The sequence below is a fragment of the Mirounga leonina genome, unplaced genomic scaffold (assembly GCF_011800145.1).
Source record: "Mirounga leonina isolate KUSES-001 unplaced genomic scaffold, KU_Mleo_1.0 Mir_173, whole genome shotgun sequence".
NCBI classification, from domain to species: Eukaryota; Metazoa; Chordata; class Mammalia; order Carnivora; family Phocidae; genus Mirounga; species Mirounga leonina.
The window spans coordinates 86,967,867-86,988,806 of record NW_023270447.1 but is presented as its reverse complement, the minus strand read 5'-3'; the positions used below and the strand labels follow the sequence as shown (position 1 = coordinate 86,988,806).

Sequence of the window (20,940 nt, the reverse complement as noted above, 5' to 3'; positions counted from 1 at the left end):
AGACTAGGGCATAGAAGACAGTACGGCATCTTACTGGTTCTCTTGGAATGCTCCTTCTCAAAACCCAACCCCCCATGCTGTGAGGGAGCCCAAGCAGCCCATGGACAGGCCCCCATGGATAGGAACCTGGCTTCTGGCCCACAGCCCTGGCTAGGCTCCAAGATAAGACAGCCCGCACTAATTTGCCAATGGTGAGAATGAGCCATTTTGGAAATGTCTTCTACCCTGCCAATGTAGGGTCGGGGTACCCCTGCTAATACTACATGGAGCTGGGATGAGCCTTCCCCCGCGAGCCATGCTCAAATTGCAGATTTAAGAGGAAATTAATGATTTTTGTTATTTTTAAGCCATTAAATTGGGGGGAGCAATAATAGCTTATATACTAACTCCCCTAGACTAGACTCTGGAACAGTCAACCAGAGGGAAAGTTTGGATCTGTAAAACAAATACACTCTCGAATCTGTGTCAAAAGGGGAGAAGGAAAAAGTGGAAATACGTTGCATTTAGAATGTTTGATAGATTAACTCTACCTTACAGTAGAGAAAAATGGTTCAGTAGCTGTGTGCCTAAGGCAAGCAACACATTCTAGGTTTTCCTGGAACTTTTCCACCTGGAGCAGTGAGAGTCCCATGTGTTGGGCATTCCTTCAGTCCTGGGGAAACCAGGATGGGTGGTCACCCTTGCTGACTCCAAGCAGAGAACTCATTCCACTTCCACGAGAAAGAAGTAGGTTTGGAAAGAAGCCAGGGTGTTTAGGGGAAATTTCTCTCCATGAAGAGCATGATTAGAAAAGACTGTTCCCCTAATTGTGACTTTTGAACTGGAAGTCAAAGGAGCTAACCATGCAAAAACCAGAGAAAAACATCCCAGGAAGAGGGAACACTGTATACAAAGACCCTGAAGAAGGAAACAAAACTGCTGTGATTGGAGTTCCTGAGTTGGGGAAGACAGAATGTAATACTGTTGGAGAAGTATCCAGAAGCCAAATCAGGAAGAGCTTTATAAACCATAGGAGAGAGTGCAAATTTCCTTTTAAGAAAAATAGGACAACACCTAAGAGTTTTAAGTAGAGGAGTGAAAAGATCCGAATTACTTTTCTCAAAAGCTTGCCCTCCTGGCTACAGTGTGGAGAATGGTTTGGTGGGATCAGAGGGGAAGCAGCAAGTCCAGGGAGGAGGCAAGACATGATGGCAGCTTAGGTTAGGTCCAGGACTTGCTGACAGATTGGAAATGGATGATCAGAGAAGAGAGAAATCCACAGTATCTACTGGGTTTTTGGCTTGAGCAACCAGGTGACTGGTAAACCAGTCATGTGGTTTATGGAGACAAGGAAAGCGAAGAATAACTATTGCGTGCCGTCCTGGATGTGTTCAGTTTTAGATGTATTTCAGACATCCAAGTGGAGAAGCCAAGCAGGCAGTGAGAGGTGGCAAAGGAGCTCAGAAGTCAGGCTGCCTGGGTTTGCATCCAGACTCTCCCACCAACTGTATAACCTCTCTTTGTCTCAGTTTTTGTCTCTGTCAAATGGGCATAATAACGTAACTATTGGAGAAGTAGGATTTTGTGATGAATGATAATATACACAGTAAGCACTCAATAAATGTTAACTATTAATATATTTGAGTCTGTAGCGCCTGGCTTGCTCAGTTGGTAGAGCATGCGATTCCTGATCTCCAGGTTGTAAGTTTGAGCCCCCATTCGGTGTAGAGAACTTAAAAATAAAATCTTGGGGCACCTGACTGGCTCAGTTGGTAGACTATGCAAATCTTAATCTCAGGGTTGTGAGTTCAAGCCCCACATTGGGTGTGGAGCCTACTTAAAATAAAATAATAAAAAAATAAAAAATAAAATCTTTAATATACAAGTATATATTTAAAGATTTATATTTAATATATAATATAAAGATAAATAAATATTTTGAAATATATATAAATGTAAATCTTTATATTTAATGTATATATTAAATATAAATATATATTTGAGTCTGGAGCTCATGGGTGAGGTCAGAAATAGACTAACTTTTGCAGCCAGCCTATATGGATGGTGTTTGTGACTAATACTGTAGGGTAGCCTCCATTCCCAGCCCTCTTCTCGGTTGCCTTTCTCTACTGCCAAGACTGAAGAGGAGATGGGAGATTCCTCAGGCTCCCTTGCAGTTAGAAGTGGCATGTGACAGGGCGCCTGGGTGGCTCAGTCGTTAAGCATCTGCCTTCGGCTCACGTCATGCTCCCCGGGTCCTGGGATCGAGCCCCGCATCGGGCTCCTTGCTCAGCAGGGAGTCCGGTTCTCCCTCTCCCACTCCCCCTGCTTGTGTCCCCTCTCTCGCTGTGTCTCTCTCTGTCGAATAAATAAATAAAATCTTAAAAAAAAAAAAAGTGGCAAGTGACACAGCTTTGGCCAATGACTGTCAACAGGAATCTAATGACGGGATAATGGCAGGTGGTGCTTTCCCCCTTCCTTCTCACCTGGAACGCGGATGTCCTGGCTGGAAGCCCAGCAGCCAGTTCATGATGGTGAGGGAACCAGCAGGCATAAAAGGCCAGGAGAATCACAGCGACTCCACTTCCACCTTGGGGGGTTGCCAAATCATCCCCCATCCCGGGACTGCTTGATAGGTAAGAGAAACCAACCTCTAGTATGTTGAGACCACCAGAGTTGGGTTTCCTGACCGGAGACGCTAATTAATGCCATGCGTTTGAATTCCCTTGGTCATAAGTACCATGCAGGCGGGTGCCTGGGTGGCTCAGTTGGTTGGGCGACTGCCTTCGGCTCAGGTCATGATCCTGGAGTCCCTGGATCGAGTCCCGCATCGGGCTCCCTCCTCGGCAGGGAGTCTGCTTCGTCCTCTGACCCTATCTCCTCTCAGGTGTTCTCTCTCTCTCATTCTCTCTCTCTCAAATAAATAAATAAAATCTTAAAAAAAAAAAAAAAAGTACCATGCAGGCAGAGAGAAAAAAGTGTGGCCGGGAAGCCAGGGTTTAGAGCTCAAGAGGAGGAGGAGGAGGAGGAGGAAGGCGCAGGAAAGCAGGCGTGGCCGCGCGCGGGGCGGCCGGAGCCCAGAGGTTTCCCAGCAGGTGCGTCCAGGCTCGGCTCCTCCGGGCGCGGCTGTCACCTCGCGGTCCCGCCCCGGCCCGCCTCCTCCCCCCGCACCCCCCACCCCCCACCCCCGGGCCGCAGATAAGCCGAGGCCCCGCCGCCCGCGGCCGCCGTCGCCCTGCCCCGCCATGCCCGCCGACCTCAGCGGCACCTGGAACCTGCTCAGCTGCGACAACTTCGAGGGCTACATGCTGGCCCTAGGTAGGGCGGGCCCGGCCTGGCCGTCCGTTTCCCGGGGCGGCCGCACCCCCGTCCGTCTCCCCCTCCTCCGTCCCTCCCGTCCATTCTCCATCCCCCCACCCCGATTCCCAGTCTCCCCGTCCTGTGTCCCTACTCCCGACCATCCAGTGTCCCCCCAACCCCGTCCCTACATCTCCGTCTCCCCGTCCCCTCACCCCCTCCCCCTTCTCCCCGTCCCCCCTCTTCCGTACCCTCCCCGTCCATCCTCCGTACCCCCCTTCCCGTCCCCCCGTCCTTCCATCTCCCCCGTCGCCCGTCCGTCCGCCTCTGCCCCCGTTGGTCTCTACCCGCCCGGTGGCCAAGTCTCCTGTCCCACCGCGGACAGCTGAGGCGCCGGCCACCTCGCAGGAGGACTCGGGGGCCCGATCCCCGTCCCCGTCCCTCTGCGGCGGGGCTCTGGGTTTCCCGGAGCCCGGGGGCTCTGCTAGGGAGGTCGCCGGCCCTCGGAGTCCGAGCTCCGGGCTGCGCTAAGGTGCACGCGGTCCCCGCCGCCCCCACCAGGCGACTCTGGTGCCCGCTGGAGTTCGGGAACCGCTTTGGAAATCTTTGGTTTTCTGACTTCCCCGCTCCCCTCGAGGGCTTGGGGACAAGAAACCCAGACCCCTTGGTGGCCACCCACCCTCGGCCCCAGGGTCGCAGTGCCAGCCCGGGGAGGGGGCGGGGGGCGACAGTCGTGGGTGCCTGGAGGGGTTGCTTCTTCGCCTGAGAGGGAAGGGGACTTGGTGGCCGCCCGGGGTGTGTAAGGGGTGGCGGGGGTCTGGCCCATGTCCTTGCTTCCCAGAGGGCTTAGAGAATGTTTCCCGCCCTTGATGGTAGAACGCCTCCCTTCCTTACCGGTTCCCAGTTTGTCCTGCTCTTACTGTCATTCTTCAGATGTGGGGCATCGGAGCACCTCGGTGCCAAGCGCCTTCCCCTAAGTGACACCCATCAGTGGCTAGAGCTGCTGGGAGCATGGGGACCCAGCAGCTGCTTTGGCTTCTCCTTATCTGACACTGGGCCTGTTTCTCCATCTATAAGTTCAGACGGAGGGAGGGGACCGATTTTTTTTCTTTTCAAAAAAATTGTGGTAAACTATACAAAACATAAAACTGGCCATTTCAGCCCTTTGAAATGTACAGTTCTGTAGCTCCAGTGTGTTCTTAAGAGTTCTGTGCTTTTGGTAGGCTTCTCTCCTCCCTTCTCACACCCGGGAGGGAAGTCCGGGGCTTCTCAAGCTAACTCTGATTCAGACCGCCATAAAACCCTGCAGCGGAGGAAAGAAATACTTTGCTCATCCCATCCCAGGTTCATGGGCTGGGGCTGTGTAAATTAGACGAACAAAAGACAGCTTAACCACCAGAAGTTAGTTGCACATGGGCGGGGAGGGCACCTGGGCGCACTCAGTGTTGCGTGGCTGGAACTTGAGCGAGTCTGTAGGGCATCTTAGCAAAGAGTAGTAACTTTTTTTTTTTTTAAGATTTTATTTATTTATTCATGAGAGACAGAGAGAGAGAGAGGCAGGGGGAGAAGCAGGCTCCCAAGGAGCAGGGAGCCCGATGTGGGACTCGATCCCAGGACCCTGGGAACATGACCTGAGCCGAAGGCAGACGCTTAACCATCTGAGCCACCCAGGCGCCCCAAAGAGTAGTAACTTTGTCGAGAAGTGACAAGACGGAGACTTTGAGTTTAGTTTCTGGGGAGCGAATTGTGGGGAAGGTAACTAACAATACAAGGGGCTGGTTGGGAAGGTTTATCATGTAAGTTCTGGGGCCATGTCTAGGCTGCTAAGAGACCAGAGCTGCCTCCCTAACTTCTGCCTGTCCTGGAACAGAGGGGAGAGGGGACAACTTGACAAATTTATGTCCTGCTTTTAGGCAAAGGGGGGAGGGCAGAGAGCTTTGCTTCTGTCGGCTTCTTCCCAGGTACCTTCGGTTCAATATAATCAGTATGCCAGAGTGGCATATTTTGGGATGGCGTATCCTGCTCACCCTTCAACCTGAATCGCATTTCCTTTCTGTTTCCAATTCCTAAGTAGGAATGAATGCTTACGTTTCCCAAAGGTGGTAGGTCCTGATATTTTACTTATCTGCCCACCTCCAAATTAGTGGTGACATGTGACCCTAAGTGCTTTCTTCCCTGATTTATCTGGCTGCGATCTGGCTACTTGTGTGGGGGATAAAGGCTAAACGTCAGGTGATGGCTTCGAATGTTGCCTTTATGTGTACTGTGTTTGTGACGATCTCCGTGGCTTTTAGAGCAAACCTCTGAGACAACAGGGAATGGAGTCAAGAGTCACCATTCCAAGTCTGGGAAGACATCCTGTGCTAAGTCCGTCTGGTATCACAAAGTAGGCTTCCGGGCGCCTGGGTGGCTCAGTTGTTAAGCTTCTGCCTTCGGCTCAGGTCATGATCTCAGAGTCCTGGGACCGAGTCCCACAGCCGGCTCCCTGCTCGGCGGGAAGCCTGCTTCTCCCTCTCCCACCCCTCCTGCTTATATTCCCTCTCTCACTGTGTCTCTCTCTGTCAAATAAATAAAATCTCACTCTCTCTCAAATAAAAAAATAAAATTTTTTTTTAAAGATTTTATTTATTTATTTGACAGAGAGAGACACAGCGAGAGAGGGAACACAAGCAGGGGGAGAGGGAGAGGGAGAAGCAGGCTTCCTGCGGAGCAGGGAGCCTGATGCGGGGCTCGATCCCAGGACCCCGGGATCATGATCTGAGCTGAAGGCAGGCACTTAACGACTGAGCCACCCAGGCGCCCCTAAAAAATAAAATCTTTAAAAACAAAACAAATAAAGCAGCCTTCTGAATGTCAGAATTAAGTGTTTTCACATGTGTATAGTACCATCCGTCACCTGTCCCCACACTGTCTTGCTTTTCGGTATGCTCTGCTATGATCCCTTGTTTGATACTTCTTTCCCCATGATGTCAGTAGAGGCTTAACAATGATCTGCCACCATATTAGGTCCTAGAGGCTAGCAGAGGCCATTTATTTGTTTACTTGACATATTTATTTATCATCCAACTCCCATCCCAGAGGACTAAGCCATGTAGTACTGAGTCAGCATCCTGCCTCTCAACCCCTATTCTTACTTTTGGTTCAGGTTCCGGAAAGATACTGGATCCCGACAACACATGTAACTCTTACTTGCAATCTGTTTTCCAAAAGAAACGTAAGTGTGCTAAGGATTTCTGGAATAGAGAGACTGTTTAGTGTAACAGAGTGTCACACCGGAAACCCAGCGAGCTTAGCCATTGATTGTGGGTCATAGAATCAAAGTTACGAAACTTATGAGTTCCTTTAGTTTCCCTTTTTGTTAAATGAGGTAGTTGGGCCGGATCGGATGTTCTAAGTAGCTCAGTTACAGACCAAGAGATCTCTTGCATTTTATATGATAGCTGAAATCAGACTTAAAACCTCTTGCCTGTTCCTCATAAGCTGGGAAGAAAGTGATCTGGCAAACATTGTAAAGAACACAGCTTCCAGGGTCAACCCAGTCTCCCCTGGGCAGATTAGGGGCTCAGGACCAGATGAGGGTAGGGTTTTGTTACTCAGAACTAGCAGGAGCTTCTTAGCTTGCAGACTATGTGCCTCACCCCAGATCCCAGATCTACAGCATCAGAATCTGCATTTAACCAGATTCTCAGGTGATTCAGATGCCAATTAAAATTTAAGAAGTGCTGCTTTCTGATATGTCAAGTGGTCCTTGGGACAACTGCAGAATGTAACTACAGTTGACCTTGAACACACAGGTTTGAACTATGCAGGTCTGCTTATATGAGGATTTTTTTTTAAATAAATGCAGTATAGAATTGTTCATGTATTTTCTCTTATGATTTTCTTAATGACATTTTCTTTTCTCTAGCTTTATTTTAAGAATATAGCATCTAATACACATAATGTACAAAATGTGTATTAACTGTTATTGGGAAGGCTTCTGGTCAACAGGAGGCTATTAATAGTTAAGTTTTGAGGGAGTCAAAAATTATACAAGGATTTTCAACTGAGCACAGAGGTGCAGGGGGCGGGGCAGTGTGGTGGTGGGTGGGGGGGACTCCCCTAACCCTAACCCCAGTGTTGTTCAGGGTGAACTGTACTGTAAAACCTATTGTCCCTATTTATGTATGTTCTAATGCCAACTTATGCAGAAGTATTTAGACCTTTCCTGAGGACTTTTGCCTCTGCTAATGGCAAACCAATTTCTACTAACTCTCCCAAAGAAGATAGCTAAATTAAGTTAGACCATATATATATATATTTTTTGACTATATATATATATATATATTTCTTGAACAGACTGTAGTTTCACTGTGATTCATCTTGGTGGTCCAGAAAAATCTCAAGACCTGAACTTGAATTCAGGTGCTCCCAGACAGCTAGTAGCCTTAAAAGCAATTTAAAAAACCCTTTTTGGAGGAAGAGAACGTCATGGCAGCTCTGTATGCACACTCTACAGAAACAATGCCCAGGAAATAATCACAGTCAAACAAGTACATACGGAGATAAAAAGGCATGACAAGAAAATTCTGGAAGGTGTTGGCTCTGTCTGTTGCCGTGATTGTGTGATGGTACCATGGGTGTTTGCTTAAGTCCAGACACATTAAGTTGCACATATTAAATATGTACTGTTTTTTGTACATCAATTATACCTCAATAAAGCTGTTAAAAAATTAAAAGACCCTAATAGCAAGAACCCGTAGAAACAAGAACAACAGAAACAGGGTCTCCAGATACTGGGATTATCTGAAATAGAACAAGAAGCAGTTATGCTGAGCTTAATTATGGCAAAGAACCAGAATCTATACAAAGTAACATAGCAGAGTCGAGAAAGAAACAAATAGAAATTCTAGAATTGAAACATAACAAGCAAACTTAGAAATTTGGCAAGCTCTGTTCTTCAGATTCCCCTCTGTGTCCCATGTTTTCAGAGATAAGGATGCTCCTAACCTCTGTTGTAGAGAAGGCACCTCTCGTATGACGGTTTTAGGACCTGCTTAGGGGTAAGGTCAGAAAGCTCTTCTCCCACATACCATTCCTCAAATTCCTTCAGCTTGAACTATTCAGTATGCCAAGCTACCATATTTTGGGGGAGCGTGACCTATGCCCCATCAAGAACAGAGTTTCTGCCTAGGAGGATGAAAAAATTCTGGAATTGGATAATGGTGGTGGCTGGACAACACTGTGGATCTACTTACCACCCTTGACCTGTATGCCTAATAATGGATAAAATGGTAAATTTTATGTTAGGTATATTTTATTGCAAGGAGACTTTAGTAGAAAACCTACAGCAAATCCCATATTACATTAAAAAAAATTGAAACTCCTTTTAAATGCAGTTGTTTGAATGGGTTAATAAGTACGTTTTATGAATTAGCCTTCCCTCCTATCTTCACCGTGTCTTATTGATGTGGGAAAGAAAGGAAAAAGAAAAATTAAATTTCCTTACTTCGTACAGCCCATTGACAAGTCCTTGAAACAGGCAGAGTGACCTTCCTCTGGGAGCTCAGGTGCCTCGATGTTGACACTTTGCTAAGGGCAGAAGGCAATCTTAGCCCGACCCCCAGGATCCTGTAAGTCTACTTTAACTAAAATTCCTTTGGAAACTTCCTTTATCTCTACCCCCCAAGATACATATTGGCAATCATCCTCCAAGCATATGATCCACCGATATACATCTGAAGAGTCTCATGATGAGTTTTTACTAAACAGTAATAAAGGACCTTTTCCTAATAATAGCTAGACCCCCGGGATCCTGGAAACCTTGTTTCCAAAATACCTGGGAGACTTACGCTATCCCTGACCCCCTCCAACTTAAAAGTATATAATGGGCCACTCGTCATGACCCCAGTGCAGCTCCTGCTGCCCACGGGTCCTGTGCCCAAGCTTTAATAAAACTACCCTATTGCACCAAAGACGTCTCAAGAACTCTTTCTTGGCCATCGGCTTTGAACCCTAACATCTTTCCTACATCATTATGACTTTACACAGTGAACTAAAACATGTTTTGTTTTGTTTTTAAAGATTTTATTTATTTATTTGACAGAGACACAGCGAGAGAGGGAACACAAGCAGGGGGAGTGGGAGAGGGAGAAGCAGGCCTCCCGCGGAGCAGGGAGCTCAATGTGGGGCTCGATCCCAGGACTCTGGGATCACGACCCGAGACAAAGGCAGACGCTCAATGACTGAGCCATGCAGGCACCCCTAAAACATGTTTTTTAAACACAAAGTTTTATACTTCAGGTGAGTAAAGATAGCTCCTATAATAAAAACCAGAGAATCCTTATCTTTTTCATTAGATGGAAGGAATATACAACCAGGACATCCATCCTTTTTGGTGAAAAACAGAGCTTGAGATCTCTGTCCTGGCTGAATATTTAACTTAACAAAGTGCTTAGTAAATTATACAATGTCTTACGTTTAGATTCTTAAAAAAAAAATAAGCACATAGCACATAGAAGGATTTTATTTATTTAATAAAATAAATAAATAAATAAAATCTTTTAAAAAAGGAAGATTGTTTTCAATTTTCCTTTAATTGGAACAGATTCTCCTCTTAAAGGGAGACTTTGATTATTCTGTTTTCACCCCCCTTCTTGGTTATAAGCGCATTTATAACTTTGATCTCTCTACCCTTACTCCCACCCCCAGTAAAAGGTATTTAAATATGTCATTTGCCTGAAGAGAGGGAAGGTCGTACCACAGCCGATAAGAAAGTGTCTCTCCTTAAAGCTACTGTTCAACAAACTCCAGGAATCTCCTCCAGCTTTAATCCATTAATTAATATCATTTAGGCACTTCCTGTGTATTAGGGGCTGGGCGGGGGGAAGGTATATAAAGAAGCAAAGAAAGTGCCTGCTGTCTGAGATTTCCTATTCCAGTGCAGAGGGAGGGCACCTCCCCTGCCCTAGGGCTTTGCACACACTAGGTGTGTGTTTAATACATGCAACTTGACAGAGGTATTAAATAGTCATCAACTTAAACTACCAGCATTTCACTTTCAAAGAAATGAGGACGGTAGGGCAACCTATATAGGTTTCATGGGCACAGAAAGCAGGGCTCCTAAGTTAAAAAGGCAATTATGGGATCTGTGGAGGCAAATTATCTAAATCAGGAGGGTGGGGAACCTGGGTGGCTCAGTTGGTTAAGCGTCTGCCTTCAGTCGGGTCATGGTCTCTGGGTGCTGGGATTGAGCCCCACATCGGGCACTCTGCTCAGTGTGTGGGGGGCGTCTACTTCTCCCTCTCCCTCTGTGCTCTCCCCACCCCTCTCAAATTAAAAAAAAAAAAGTCTGGAGGAGCTAGCCTGGGGGTTGGGAGTTCCTGGTGGACCCCACAGTGGCCAAGGAAGACCCAGAGTGTGAAGCTCCAGGCAGGAAGGAACCAGCTGCTAATGGCTGCAGGTGTTCACCATTCTGTCCCTATCCTCCTCCTTAATCCTGATGACTACGAGAAGGTGGTGGTGTGATCACCTTGCCCAAGATCACCATGTAAGCTGGGATTTAAAACCAATTTCTCTTGGCTCCAAAACCCACGTTGCCTCAAGATTAGAAGTGGCTTTGGGATTAAGGGTTAATGTGAACAGATGAAGTTTAGAAAAGTATATGTCTGTCGGCTTCTTTGAGATCCTGCCCTAAAGGGTACACACACACACACTTGTAATGGAATGCAAAATAGCTAGATCATCTCTTCCTTCTGCATGAATGTCTTATTTCCTACGTAAAAACCTAATGGTATGGAAAAGCATGGCTTGCCTGGATAAAAGCCTTATGAGCACAAAGCCATTTGGACCACTGAGGTCACAGCAAACGTGGACTGGCAGAAATTGACCAGACGTTAAGCTGATTTAAATTTTGATCCTAAAGGGCACCTGGGTGGCTCAGTTGGTTGAGCATCTGACTTCAGCTTGGGTCATGATCCCGGGGTCCTGGGATCGAGCTCCTTGTGGGGCTCCCTGCTCAATGGGAAATCTCCTTCTCCCTCTCCCTCTGCCCCTACCCCTCCGCTCGTGCTCTCTCTCTCAAATAAATAAATAAAATCTTAAAAAAAAAATAAATTTTCATCTTTAAAACGACAAGCCCTAAGTAACAATTACAACATGGTAGTACAGATTATAAAGTTACTGGCAATGAATCACTTCACAGATTTTCTTTTTTTTTTTAAGTAATCTCCACACCCAGTGTGGGGCTCACAGATTTTAAAAGTATAACTGATGTAAAGTAATAATCTAAAGTTTGTTTTTTGTTTCTTGGGTTGGTTGGTTGTGTTTGACTTACAGAATAGGGTTTAAGGAAAGTCAGCAATAACTATTTTAAATTTGGCTTGGTCTGTTTAATAATGGGATAAGTATTTTAAGGCTTTAGCCTCAGTGCTTAAAGATTGCTGAAAACCAGTAAAGACTGGATCATTTGCAGCTCAAGCTAAAACGTTGCATTCTAGGTGTATTAAAAAAAAGAGTTTTCTCAAAATAAGGACATTTATATTATTTTGGGGCTAATGAGATGATGAAGGAGCCCTGCTCTGTGCTTGGCCAAGTTTTCTGGACTGGAAAAGCTTTCTGGGAAGCCCTGGGTGGCAGTTTCATGTCGGATGAAAATGAAATCTGTTAGGCAAACAAATTAAAATGGGGATCGGCACCTGGCTGGCTCAGTCGGTGGAGCGTGCGACTCTTTATCTCAGGGTTGTAAGTTCGAGCCCCACGTTGGATGTAGAGATTACTTAAAAAAAAAAAAAAAAAACCTCAAAAAAATAAAAAATTAAAAAATGAAACAGGGGTCAACTCTGGAACCAAACTACCTTCATTGAGGCATGTAATTCTCTGAAATGAAGATTCTTGGAACTTTATTTTACATAGTAGGATAATCCTAAATGGGAGAACCATGCATGCTCTGTGGCTCATGGAAATGTCTAGGTGATGAGCCAGCGTCGAGTAGTGCCTGACTGCCTATTAGACCATGTCACCTGCACCTAATAGTCCAGTGGCACCCATCTACATTTTCTTGAGTTAGAGCCCAGTGGTCCTTATGGTACCCCACATTTCAACTCTTGGTCCTCTCCACTCCTCATCTCCCTCATTCTGCTCCAGCCACCCCAGGCTCCTGGTGGTTCCTGAAACCATCTGGCATACCCTTCCTTGGTGTCCCTGGGCTCCCTGTGATCTCTGCCTTACGCTCTCCCCAGAAATCTGCGTGGTTTGCTTCTTCACCTCATTTAGCTTTTGCCCGAAGTGTCATCTGGCTACCCTACTTAAGATAGCATCCGGTGCCTGGCTGGCTCAATTAGTAGAGCATGTGACTCTTGATCATGGGGTTTTGAGTTTGAGCCCCAAGTTGGGCATAGAGATTACTTAATTAATAAATAAAGTAGGGGCGCCTGGGTGGCTCAGTCGTTAAGCGTCTGCGCTTCACTCATGTCATGGTCCCAGGGTCCTGGGATCAAGCCCTGCATCGGGCTCCCTGCTCAGCGGGAAGCCTGCTTCTCCCACTCCCCGGGCTGGTGTTCCCTCTCTCTCTCTATCTCTGTGTCTCAAATAAATAAATAAAATCTTAAAAAAAAAAATAAAGTAAAATAAAACAGCAACAGTTACCTCTAGCTACATAATGTGCTCAAAACTACGAAATGGGAAATGGGGTTCAAATCCACTGTCTATATCAAAACCTGGATATTCTCAGCATGCCATGTTTCTTCTGTGTGTGACTTTGTTTTAGGTTTATTTTATTTATTTTTTTAAGATTTTATTTATTTGGGGCGCCTGGGTGGCTCAGTTGGTTAAGCGACTGCCTTCGGCTCAGGTCATGATCCTGGAGTCCCGGGATCGAGTCCCGCATCGGGCTCCCTGCTCGGCAGGGGGTCTGTTTCTCCCTCTGCCCTCTTCCCTCTCGTGGTCTCTGTCTCTCATTCTCTCTCTCTCAAATAAATAAATAAAATCTTAAAAAAAAAAGATTTTATTTATTTATTTGACAGAGAGAGACACACAGAGAGAGGGAACACGAGCAGGGGGAGTGGGAGAGGGAGAAGCAGGCTTCCCACTGAGCAGGGTGCCCAATGTGGGGCTTGATCCCAGGACCCTGGGACTATGACCTGAGCCAAAGGCAGACACTTAACGACTGAGCCACCCAGGCGCCCCTGTTTTAAGGTTTATTAAAGATTTCGGGGCGCCTGGGTGGCTCAGATGGTTGAGCATCTGCCTTCGGCTTGGGTCATGATCCCTGTGTTCTGGGATCGAGCCCCGCATGGGGCTCCCTGCTTGGAGGGGAGCCTGCTTCTCCTTCTCCTACTGCTCCCCCTGCTTGTGCTCTCTCCCTCTCTCTGTCAAAGAAATAAAATCTAAAAAAAGAAAAAAAAATTCTAAAGGGATAGTAGTATATGCATATTTACAGTGGCTTTCGACCTTTTTTGTTGTTTAGAAACTGTTCAAATGCTTTTTTTTTTTTTTTTTAAAGATTTTATTTATTTGACAGAGACACAGCGAGAGCAGGAACAGAAGCAGGGGGAGTGGGAGAGGGAGAAGCAGGGTTCCCGCCGAGCAGGGAGCCCGATGCGGGGCTCGATCCCAGGACCCTGGGACCATGAACTGAGCTGAAGGCAGACGCTTAACGATTGAGCCACCCGGGTGCCCCTGTTCAAATGCTTTTTAAATTTTTAAAAAATTTTTTATTTAAATTCAATTCATTAACTATAGTATATTATTAGTTTCAGAGGTAGAGTTCAGTGATGCATCCGTTGTCTCTAACAAATACTGTCTTAATCCAAAGTGTAAATACATAAAGCAGACAAAGGCTGAGTTGCTGTGTTTGAGTTTGGGTTGGGGCGTGAGTCCCGTCCCCTTGGCTTCCTTGTCCTCTTCTCTGCCTCTGGGGTGACTCCCAGAACTGCTTCTTCCAGGCCCCGCTTCAGATCCATTACCTAAGGCACAGCCAGCCAATGACTCTTCCCTGAAAGCTGTTCAAGCTTTTTTTTTTTTTTTAAAGATTTTATTTATTTATTTGAGAGAGAGAATGAGAGAGAGCACATGAAAGGGGGGAGGGTCAGAGGGAGAAGCAGACTCCCTGCCGAGCAGGGAGCCCGATGCGCCGATGCGGGACTCGATCCCGGGACTCCAGATCATGACCTGAGCCGAAGACAGTCGCTTAACCCACTGAGCCACCCAGGCGCCCCTGTTCAAGCTTTTTAATCAAGCTTCTGGATAGAGTTTTACCAGGACAACTCCCTACAGATCCAATTTCGGCAGCAAGCAGCATTGAAATTACAAAAGAAACACTAGTGATGAAAAACAATGGTTCTGGGGCTCCTGGGTGGCTCAGTCGTTAAGCATCTGCCTTCAGCTCAGGTCATGATCCCAGGGTCCTGGGATCGAGCCCCGCATCGGGCTCCTGCCCGCATCGGGCTCCTGCTCTGCGGGAAGCCTGCTTCTCCTTCTCCCTCTCCCACTCCCCCTGCTTGTGTTCCCTCTCTCGCTGTGTCTCTCTCTGTCAAATAAATAAATAAAATCTTAAAAAAAAAAAAAAAAAGAAATACAATGGTCTGAGGACAGCTGCCAAATTCTTAGCTTTCGCATCTCGAGTGAATGTTGAGATTTCTTTTTTAAAAATTGTTTTTGAAGGTATTGACTTTGCTACTCGTAAGATAGCCAAGCTGCTGAAGCCACAGAAAGTGATTGAGCAAGATGGGGATTCTTTTACCATCCACACATACAGCAGCCTGAGGAACTACTTTGTTACATTTAAAGTTGGAGAAGAATTTGATGAGGATAATAAAGGCCTGGATAACAGGAAATGCAAGGTAAAAAAAAAAAAAAATTCAAATGATAACACAGGCTCTTGATTTTGCAAGATTAACTGGGCCTTCTTAGTACCCGTTGAGGAGTCTGCCAGGGCAAACCAGCCTCTTCTCCCCTCTCTCATGCAGAGCCTGGTCACCTGGGACAATGACAGACTCACCTGTGTCCAGAAGGGGGAGAAGAAGAACCGAGGCTGGACCCATTGGATCGAAGGGGACAAACTTCACCTGGTACTTGCCACATTTTGTTCTTACGTCCCATGGGATGATACAGTATTAAACCATGACAGTGTTCCCACCATTCCAACCCGCTGTTTTCAAATTGGCATGTTACCTTCCAGTCTCTGGTGAAGTAGTCTTTTTCATTTACGACAGAACATATTCCAGGTTTCAAAATAATTTTCCTGTTGAATTCGTCATGTATTAACTGAAAAAAATATAGAGGGGCACCTTGGTAGCTCAGTCGGTTAAGTGTCTGCCTTTGGCTCAGGTCGTGATCCCAGGGTCCTGGGATCGAGCCCCGGGTCAGTCTCCCTTCTCCGTGAGGGGCCTGCTTCTTCCTCTCCGCGCCTCCTGCTTGTGCTCTCTCTCAGTCTCTCTCTCAAATAAATTAATAAATAAAACCTTTAAAAAGAAAAAGAAAAAAAACATAGTTCTTATAGATAATATATACGTATATTACATTTACCTTGATATATATATTTTATATATATAAAATAAGGTAGCAAACTGGCTTCATAATATTCTATCAGGTTGGTGAACTATTCATTTTTAGAAAACAATTCCATAATCTCAGTGTCCAGGAGTATTGTTTTTAGGGTGTTTTCTGCTATTGCTTAACTTCATGTAAGTAGAGCCTTTTGCATCCGTGGATTTACTTCCTGAGGAAGACTTCACAGAGAGGAGCATTGTCAGAGCACGTCACGGCCGCTCTCTACTTAGTGGCCTTACTTCCAAAAGATTGTCTCCTTGCTGATGTCACCAGCACTTCATGAACATACTAGTTATAGCTCAAGCTAATCAATAATTTTGAAATATAATTCAGAAGGTATAGGGGCGCTTGGGTGGCTCAGTCGGTTAAGCGTCCGGCTCATGATCTCAGCTCAGGTCTTGATCTCGGGGTTGTGAGTTTAAGCCCCACATTGGGCTCCACACTGGCCGTGGAGCCTACTTAAAAAAAGAGAGAGAGAGAAGGTATAAAATTGTACATCAAGGCTTAATTATGGCTTTTTTAAAAAAAGATTTTATTTTTTTGACAGAAAGAGAGAGAGAGCAAGAGCAGGAACACAAGCAGGGGGATTGGGAGAGGGAGAAGCAGGCTTCCCGTTGAGCAGGGAGCCCGACGCGAGGCTCGATCCCAGCACCCTGGGATCATGATCCAAGCTGAGGGCAGACGCTTAATGACTGAGCCACCCAGGTGCCCCTAATTATGCCTTTTTAAATGAAAATTGCTTCCTGCCATATGTATTATAACGGCTTACATTTTTCGAGTGATGATTTTTCGCTCAATTACTGTGCTAAATCTTTGTATGCATTATCTAAGTTGGTTTTCAAGACAATTCTGTGAAAGGGACACTATTTTTTCCATTTACAAATGAAGAGACTGAGATTTAGAAATTCCCCAAGGCTGCCAAGTAGAGATTCAAATCCAGATCTGATAAAAATGTGTGCTTTCAACTCTATGCCTTTTTACCTTAATGTATGGAAATCTAAGCCGGACCCATGAAAACAAAATTAGAGCACTTATCTTAAAATTGGATGTGGGTGGTCTTTGAGGGTCTGGGTAGTCTTTGATTACAAAGGCATTGAATATATTTTGATTTTGGGGGCGCCTTGCTGGCTCAGACATGGAGCATGTGACTCTTGATCTCGGGGTTATGAGTTCACACCCCAGGTTGGGTGTGGAGTATTCTTTAAAAAAAACAAAGATATTTTGATTCTAAATCTTACACTCTTCTGACAATAGAAACAAAATTAAGAAACTTGCCATCACAAAAATGTAATATGGAACTTCAAGGAAAACACAAATACGTTTGAGGATATACAGGTGAGTTGGCTGTAAGAAGTAATGTTCAAATTGCATGCATCCTTCTTGGTATATACATGAACTCTGCCCAACAGAGAATAGAAGGAGCCTTCCTCTGAGGATACTCACAGGGCAATCTCTCCATGCTGTGATATAATACAAAATAAGTATTTGGTCTTGGTACATGGTTCCTAAAACCCTCGGAATCTCCAGAGTACTTAATGAGTGTCTCCTGTAGGCTAATGAGATGATTGGTGGTTGGGGTCTCCCAGATGGCCAAAGATTTAATCAATCATGCCTATGTAATGAAACCTCCACAAACACCCCTAAACGAGAGGGTCTGGAGAGCTTCCTAGTTGGTGAAAACATTGATGTGCTGGGACAGCGTCATTCCTGAAAGGGGCATGAAAGGTCCGCACACGCACCCCCATACTGTGTCCTATGCATCTATTCGGCTGTTTTTTTTTTTTTTTAAAGATTTTATTTATTTGAGAGAGAGCACATGAGAGGGGGGAGGGTCAGAGGGAGAAGCAGACCCCCTGCCGAGCAGGGAGCCCGATGCGGGACTCGATCCAGGGACTCCAGGATCATAACCTGAGCCGAAGGCAGTCGCTTAACCAGCTGAGCCACCCAGGCGCCCCTATTCGGCTGTTCTTGACTTGTATCCTTTATAATAAACCTGTAATGTAAAGAGTGAACCGTTCTTGCAAATTACTGAACCTGAGGAGGGGGTCATGGGAATCCTGTTCATAACTGGTCCGTCAGAAGTTCGCGTGGCCTGGGACTTGGAACTGATGTCTGAAGTGGGAGCAGTTTTTGAGACTGAGCCTTACTTAACCTGTGGGGTCTGTGCTAGCTCTGGGTTGCTAGTGTCAGAATCGAATTGAATTGTTGGACACCCAGTTGGAAAAGACACCACGTATTTGGAATCAGAAGTGTTGTGAGTAATAAATAATAATAATAGCCTGCATGCCCACTCATCTTCTTTCTCCTCCTATTCCGCCTTGTCCCTAGGAAATGTTCTGTGAAGGCCAAGTGTGCAAACAGATGTTCCAGAGAGCCTGAGCTGCATCCAGCCACAGAGCCCGTGTGTGTGACTGCAGCTGAACGTTGAAATCTATCCCCAAATGAACAGATGTTCATCTGTCCTGGTTTGGCGATGGGAACTTGTGGTCAGAGAGATGTCCCACAGCCTGTACCAGAAGTCACTTACTCTAACTGGGGCAAAACGGCTCCATTTCAATAAACCGGTCCAACAACCCTGACTTTTTTTCCTTCTAAATTTAGTGTATCCCATTATTTGAAGAAGTATTTTGAAAGCCTTCTAGGTGCACCATGGACACACCAATGAACAGGATGTAATTCCGTCTTCAAGGTCTAGTGAGGAAATGGACAAAACAAGCATCGGAACCGCAGTGATAAGTACAGACAACTATGAGAACTCAGGAGGGGAAACCTGACTTTTGGGGATGAGCAAGTGGCAGCAGGGGTCAGGGGTAGCGGAGGTGGTCTCCAGTCTCAGAACTGAAGCACAGGTGGGCAGGAAGCATCGGGAAGCATTCCAGGTAAAAGGCTGGGGGTAAGTTGGAGGGATGTTTGAGGAACTGAAAGAATATGTTTGCTGGAGCAGGGGCGAATGTGGATGGAATGGTAAGAGATATCAGAGGAGGCTGGAAGGCAGGCAGGGGCTCTTTCATGAAGAATCTGGAAGAATCTGGCGACAGAGCTAAGATTTATCCCCAAAGTCATAGGAAGATGGTGCCTGGCTCTAAGCAGATCTGCACAGCCAGGTTGGCTCACAGAAAGGAACCCCAACTGCACAGGGGAGAAAGGGCTCTAGGTGGGGGATGCAATTCGGGAGCCAGTTTAGAAAGCACTGCTAGAAATCCCAGCGTGAGGTGGTGACGGTCAGGAGTACCTGGAGCCCAAGTCTCAAATACAGTGAATGGACTCGGGGCTGGAGAAAAAAAGCTAATCATGTAGGACCCAGACTCATAGTCCAAGGTGGTCGATGAGCCATGAGCTGTAGGGATGATGGAAGGGGAGGGGTCAAGGGAGATGCCCTGTTTGGGGTTCAGGCAGCTGTAGGAAGAAAGGCAGGAGCCACTCAGAAGGCAACACAGAAGAATGAGCTCTGGATCTTGAGGGGCCTGTGCCCAGTTTAAGCCAGGCCATCAGGAGAGGACGAGATGATGTGAAGCACATAAACTCTGCATATGGATGAGACTGTCTGGGACATTGTGTTTACAAGTAATCTCTACGCTCAGGGTGGGCTCGAACTTACAGCCCCAGAATCAGGAGTGGCTTGCTCTACCGACAGAGCCAGCCAGGCGCCCCAGGGACATGGTGCTCCAAGTGAGGAGAGAGAAACCTGAGGCCCAAAGGGGTACATTAGCAGGGGTGGCCAGAGGGGCTGGAGAAACAGGGGGGCATCCAGGAAGCAAAGGCAAGAAACATTTCAGGGTCCAGGGAGTGGTGGGCTCTTCCTGAGATGTCCGAGGCAGCAATAAGTCAAGCTGATGGTTCTGCCTCGGTGAGGTTGGTTCAGGGGCAGGGCTGGTGCTGAGCCAGCACCCTGGAGGGTGTGGAAGTAGGGGAGGTGAGCAAGTACAGACAGGGAGCGTTTGGCTGAGAAGCAGAAGGAACGCGGGGATAGTTTCAGGAAGGCCTGCGAGGGAGTGACCAGTTCAGACGGGTGGGACTGCTGGATCACAGAGTCAGCATGGGGTAAGGGAAGTCAGGAGTGCCCACTGTGAGCTAGGCTCTAAGCTGGGCTTTAGGGGCTCTCTGGACAACAGCTGAGGAAAGGTCTATGCCTGAAAGGAGCTTATAGACTCTAGAAAGTGACAGAATTCAAGAGGAAATTAAAGTCTGAGCATCCGATCTAACTCTTGTTTCAACTAACAGAAACCGACTTGTTTGACCTTAGCAGCAGTGACTTTAGAGCCAGAGAAAGTCAGAGGGCAATTGTGGGTCCAATTAGATATGGTGACCCCAAACAGAAAGACTATGAAATTGTTTCAGGGTCGAATCAGGTAGTAAGTGGATTAGCTGAGCTGCAGATGGACACCTGATTTGAGAATTATGTGGAGAGTAATCTTTCTTTTCTTTTTGGTGCAAAATGGTGGTTTACTAAAGCCCAGGGACCGGACCTGTGGGCAGAAAGAGCTGCAGCACTGGGGTCTCGAGGAGTGGTGATGACATTAGTCAGGACTTGGAGGAAGTAAGGAAAAGGGAGATTTCAAAAGAACTTTCATATGCTAAAGAGGACCGACCTACAAGATACCAGAGGCCTTAACATTGTCAAGGTAAGGTTGTTTTCCCCTCTAGCAAGGTATTAACATTAAGATAGTTGGGACATCCCTGGAAGAATGCCACACATTTCCCACCCTGGGGGGTGGGGGCAGGTTGCAGGGTGTCAGCTTGGGCTTTGTCTTCAGCTAGCCTTCTGCTCCATCATTCCCCGCCCTGAACAATTTTGACCCTTAAATCTTTAAGGTGGTTAGGTGGAAGGTGGTGAAGGTGGAAGGTCGCATGTTCTGTAACGTCTTCCTGCTGAATAGGGGCGTAGAGATGTCCCTACCTATGGGTCACTATTGGTCAGTTGGGGAACACATAGGGGAGTTACGAGAGGGCATTGTAGGGATGGGACCTCGACACCAAGCGGAGAGATACTGAAAAAGACAATGCATTAAGATTAGTGTTCCTAGTGTTCCAGAACCTGGACTGGATCGCCCGACGCAAGAACCAAGCGGCACTCCGAGATCTTGGAGGCTAGGAGGTTTATTTAAGGCCCGCGGGCTCAGAGGAGCGTGGTCTCCG

At 46.6% G+C, this 20,940-nt stretch overlaps 1 protein-coding gene across 1 annotated transcript; it reads left to right on the top strand.

The window, feature by feature from the left end:
• Positions 1–3,188: 3,188 nt before the first annotated feature.
• On the top strand, positions 3,189–18,383 carry RBP7 (retinol binding protein 7). Its single transcript, XM_035019840.1, has 4 exons — positions 3,189–3,297; positions 14,917–15,095; positions 15,222–15,323; positions 18,133–18,383. The coding sequence occupies exons 1-4, from the start codon at positions 3,225–3,227 to the stop codon at positions 18,181–18,183; spliced, it is 405 nt and encodes a 134-aa protein (XP_034875731.1). The 5' UTR covers positions 3,189–3,224; the 3' UTR covers positions 18,184–18,383.
• Positions 18,384–20,940: the final 2,557 nt, after the last annotated feature.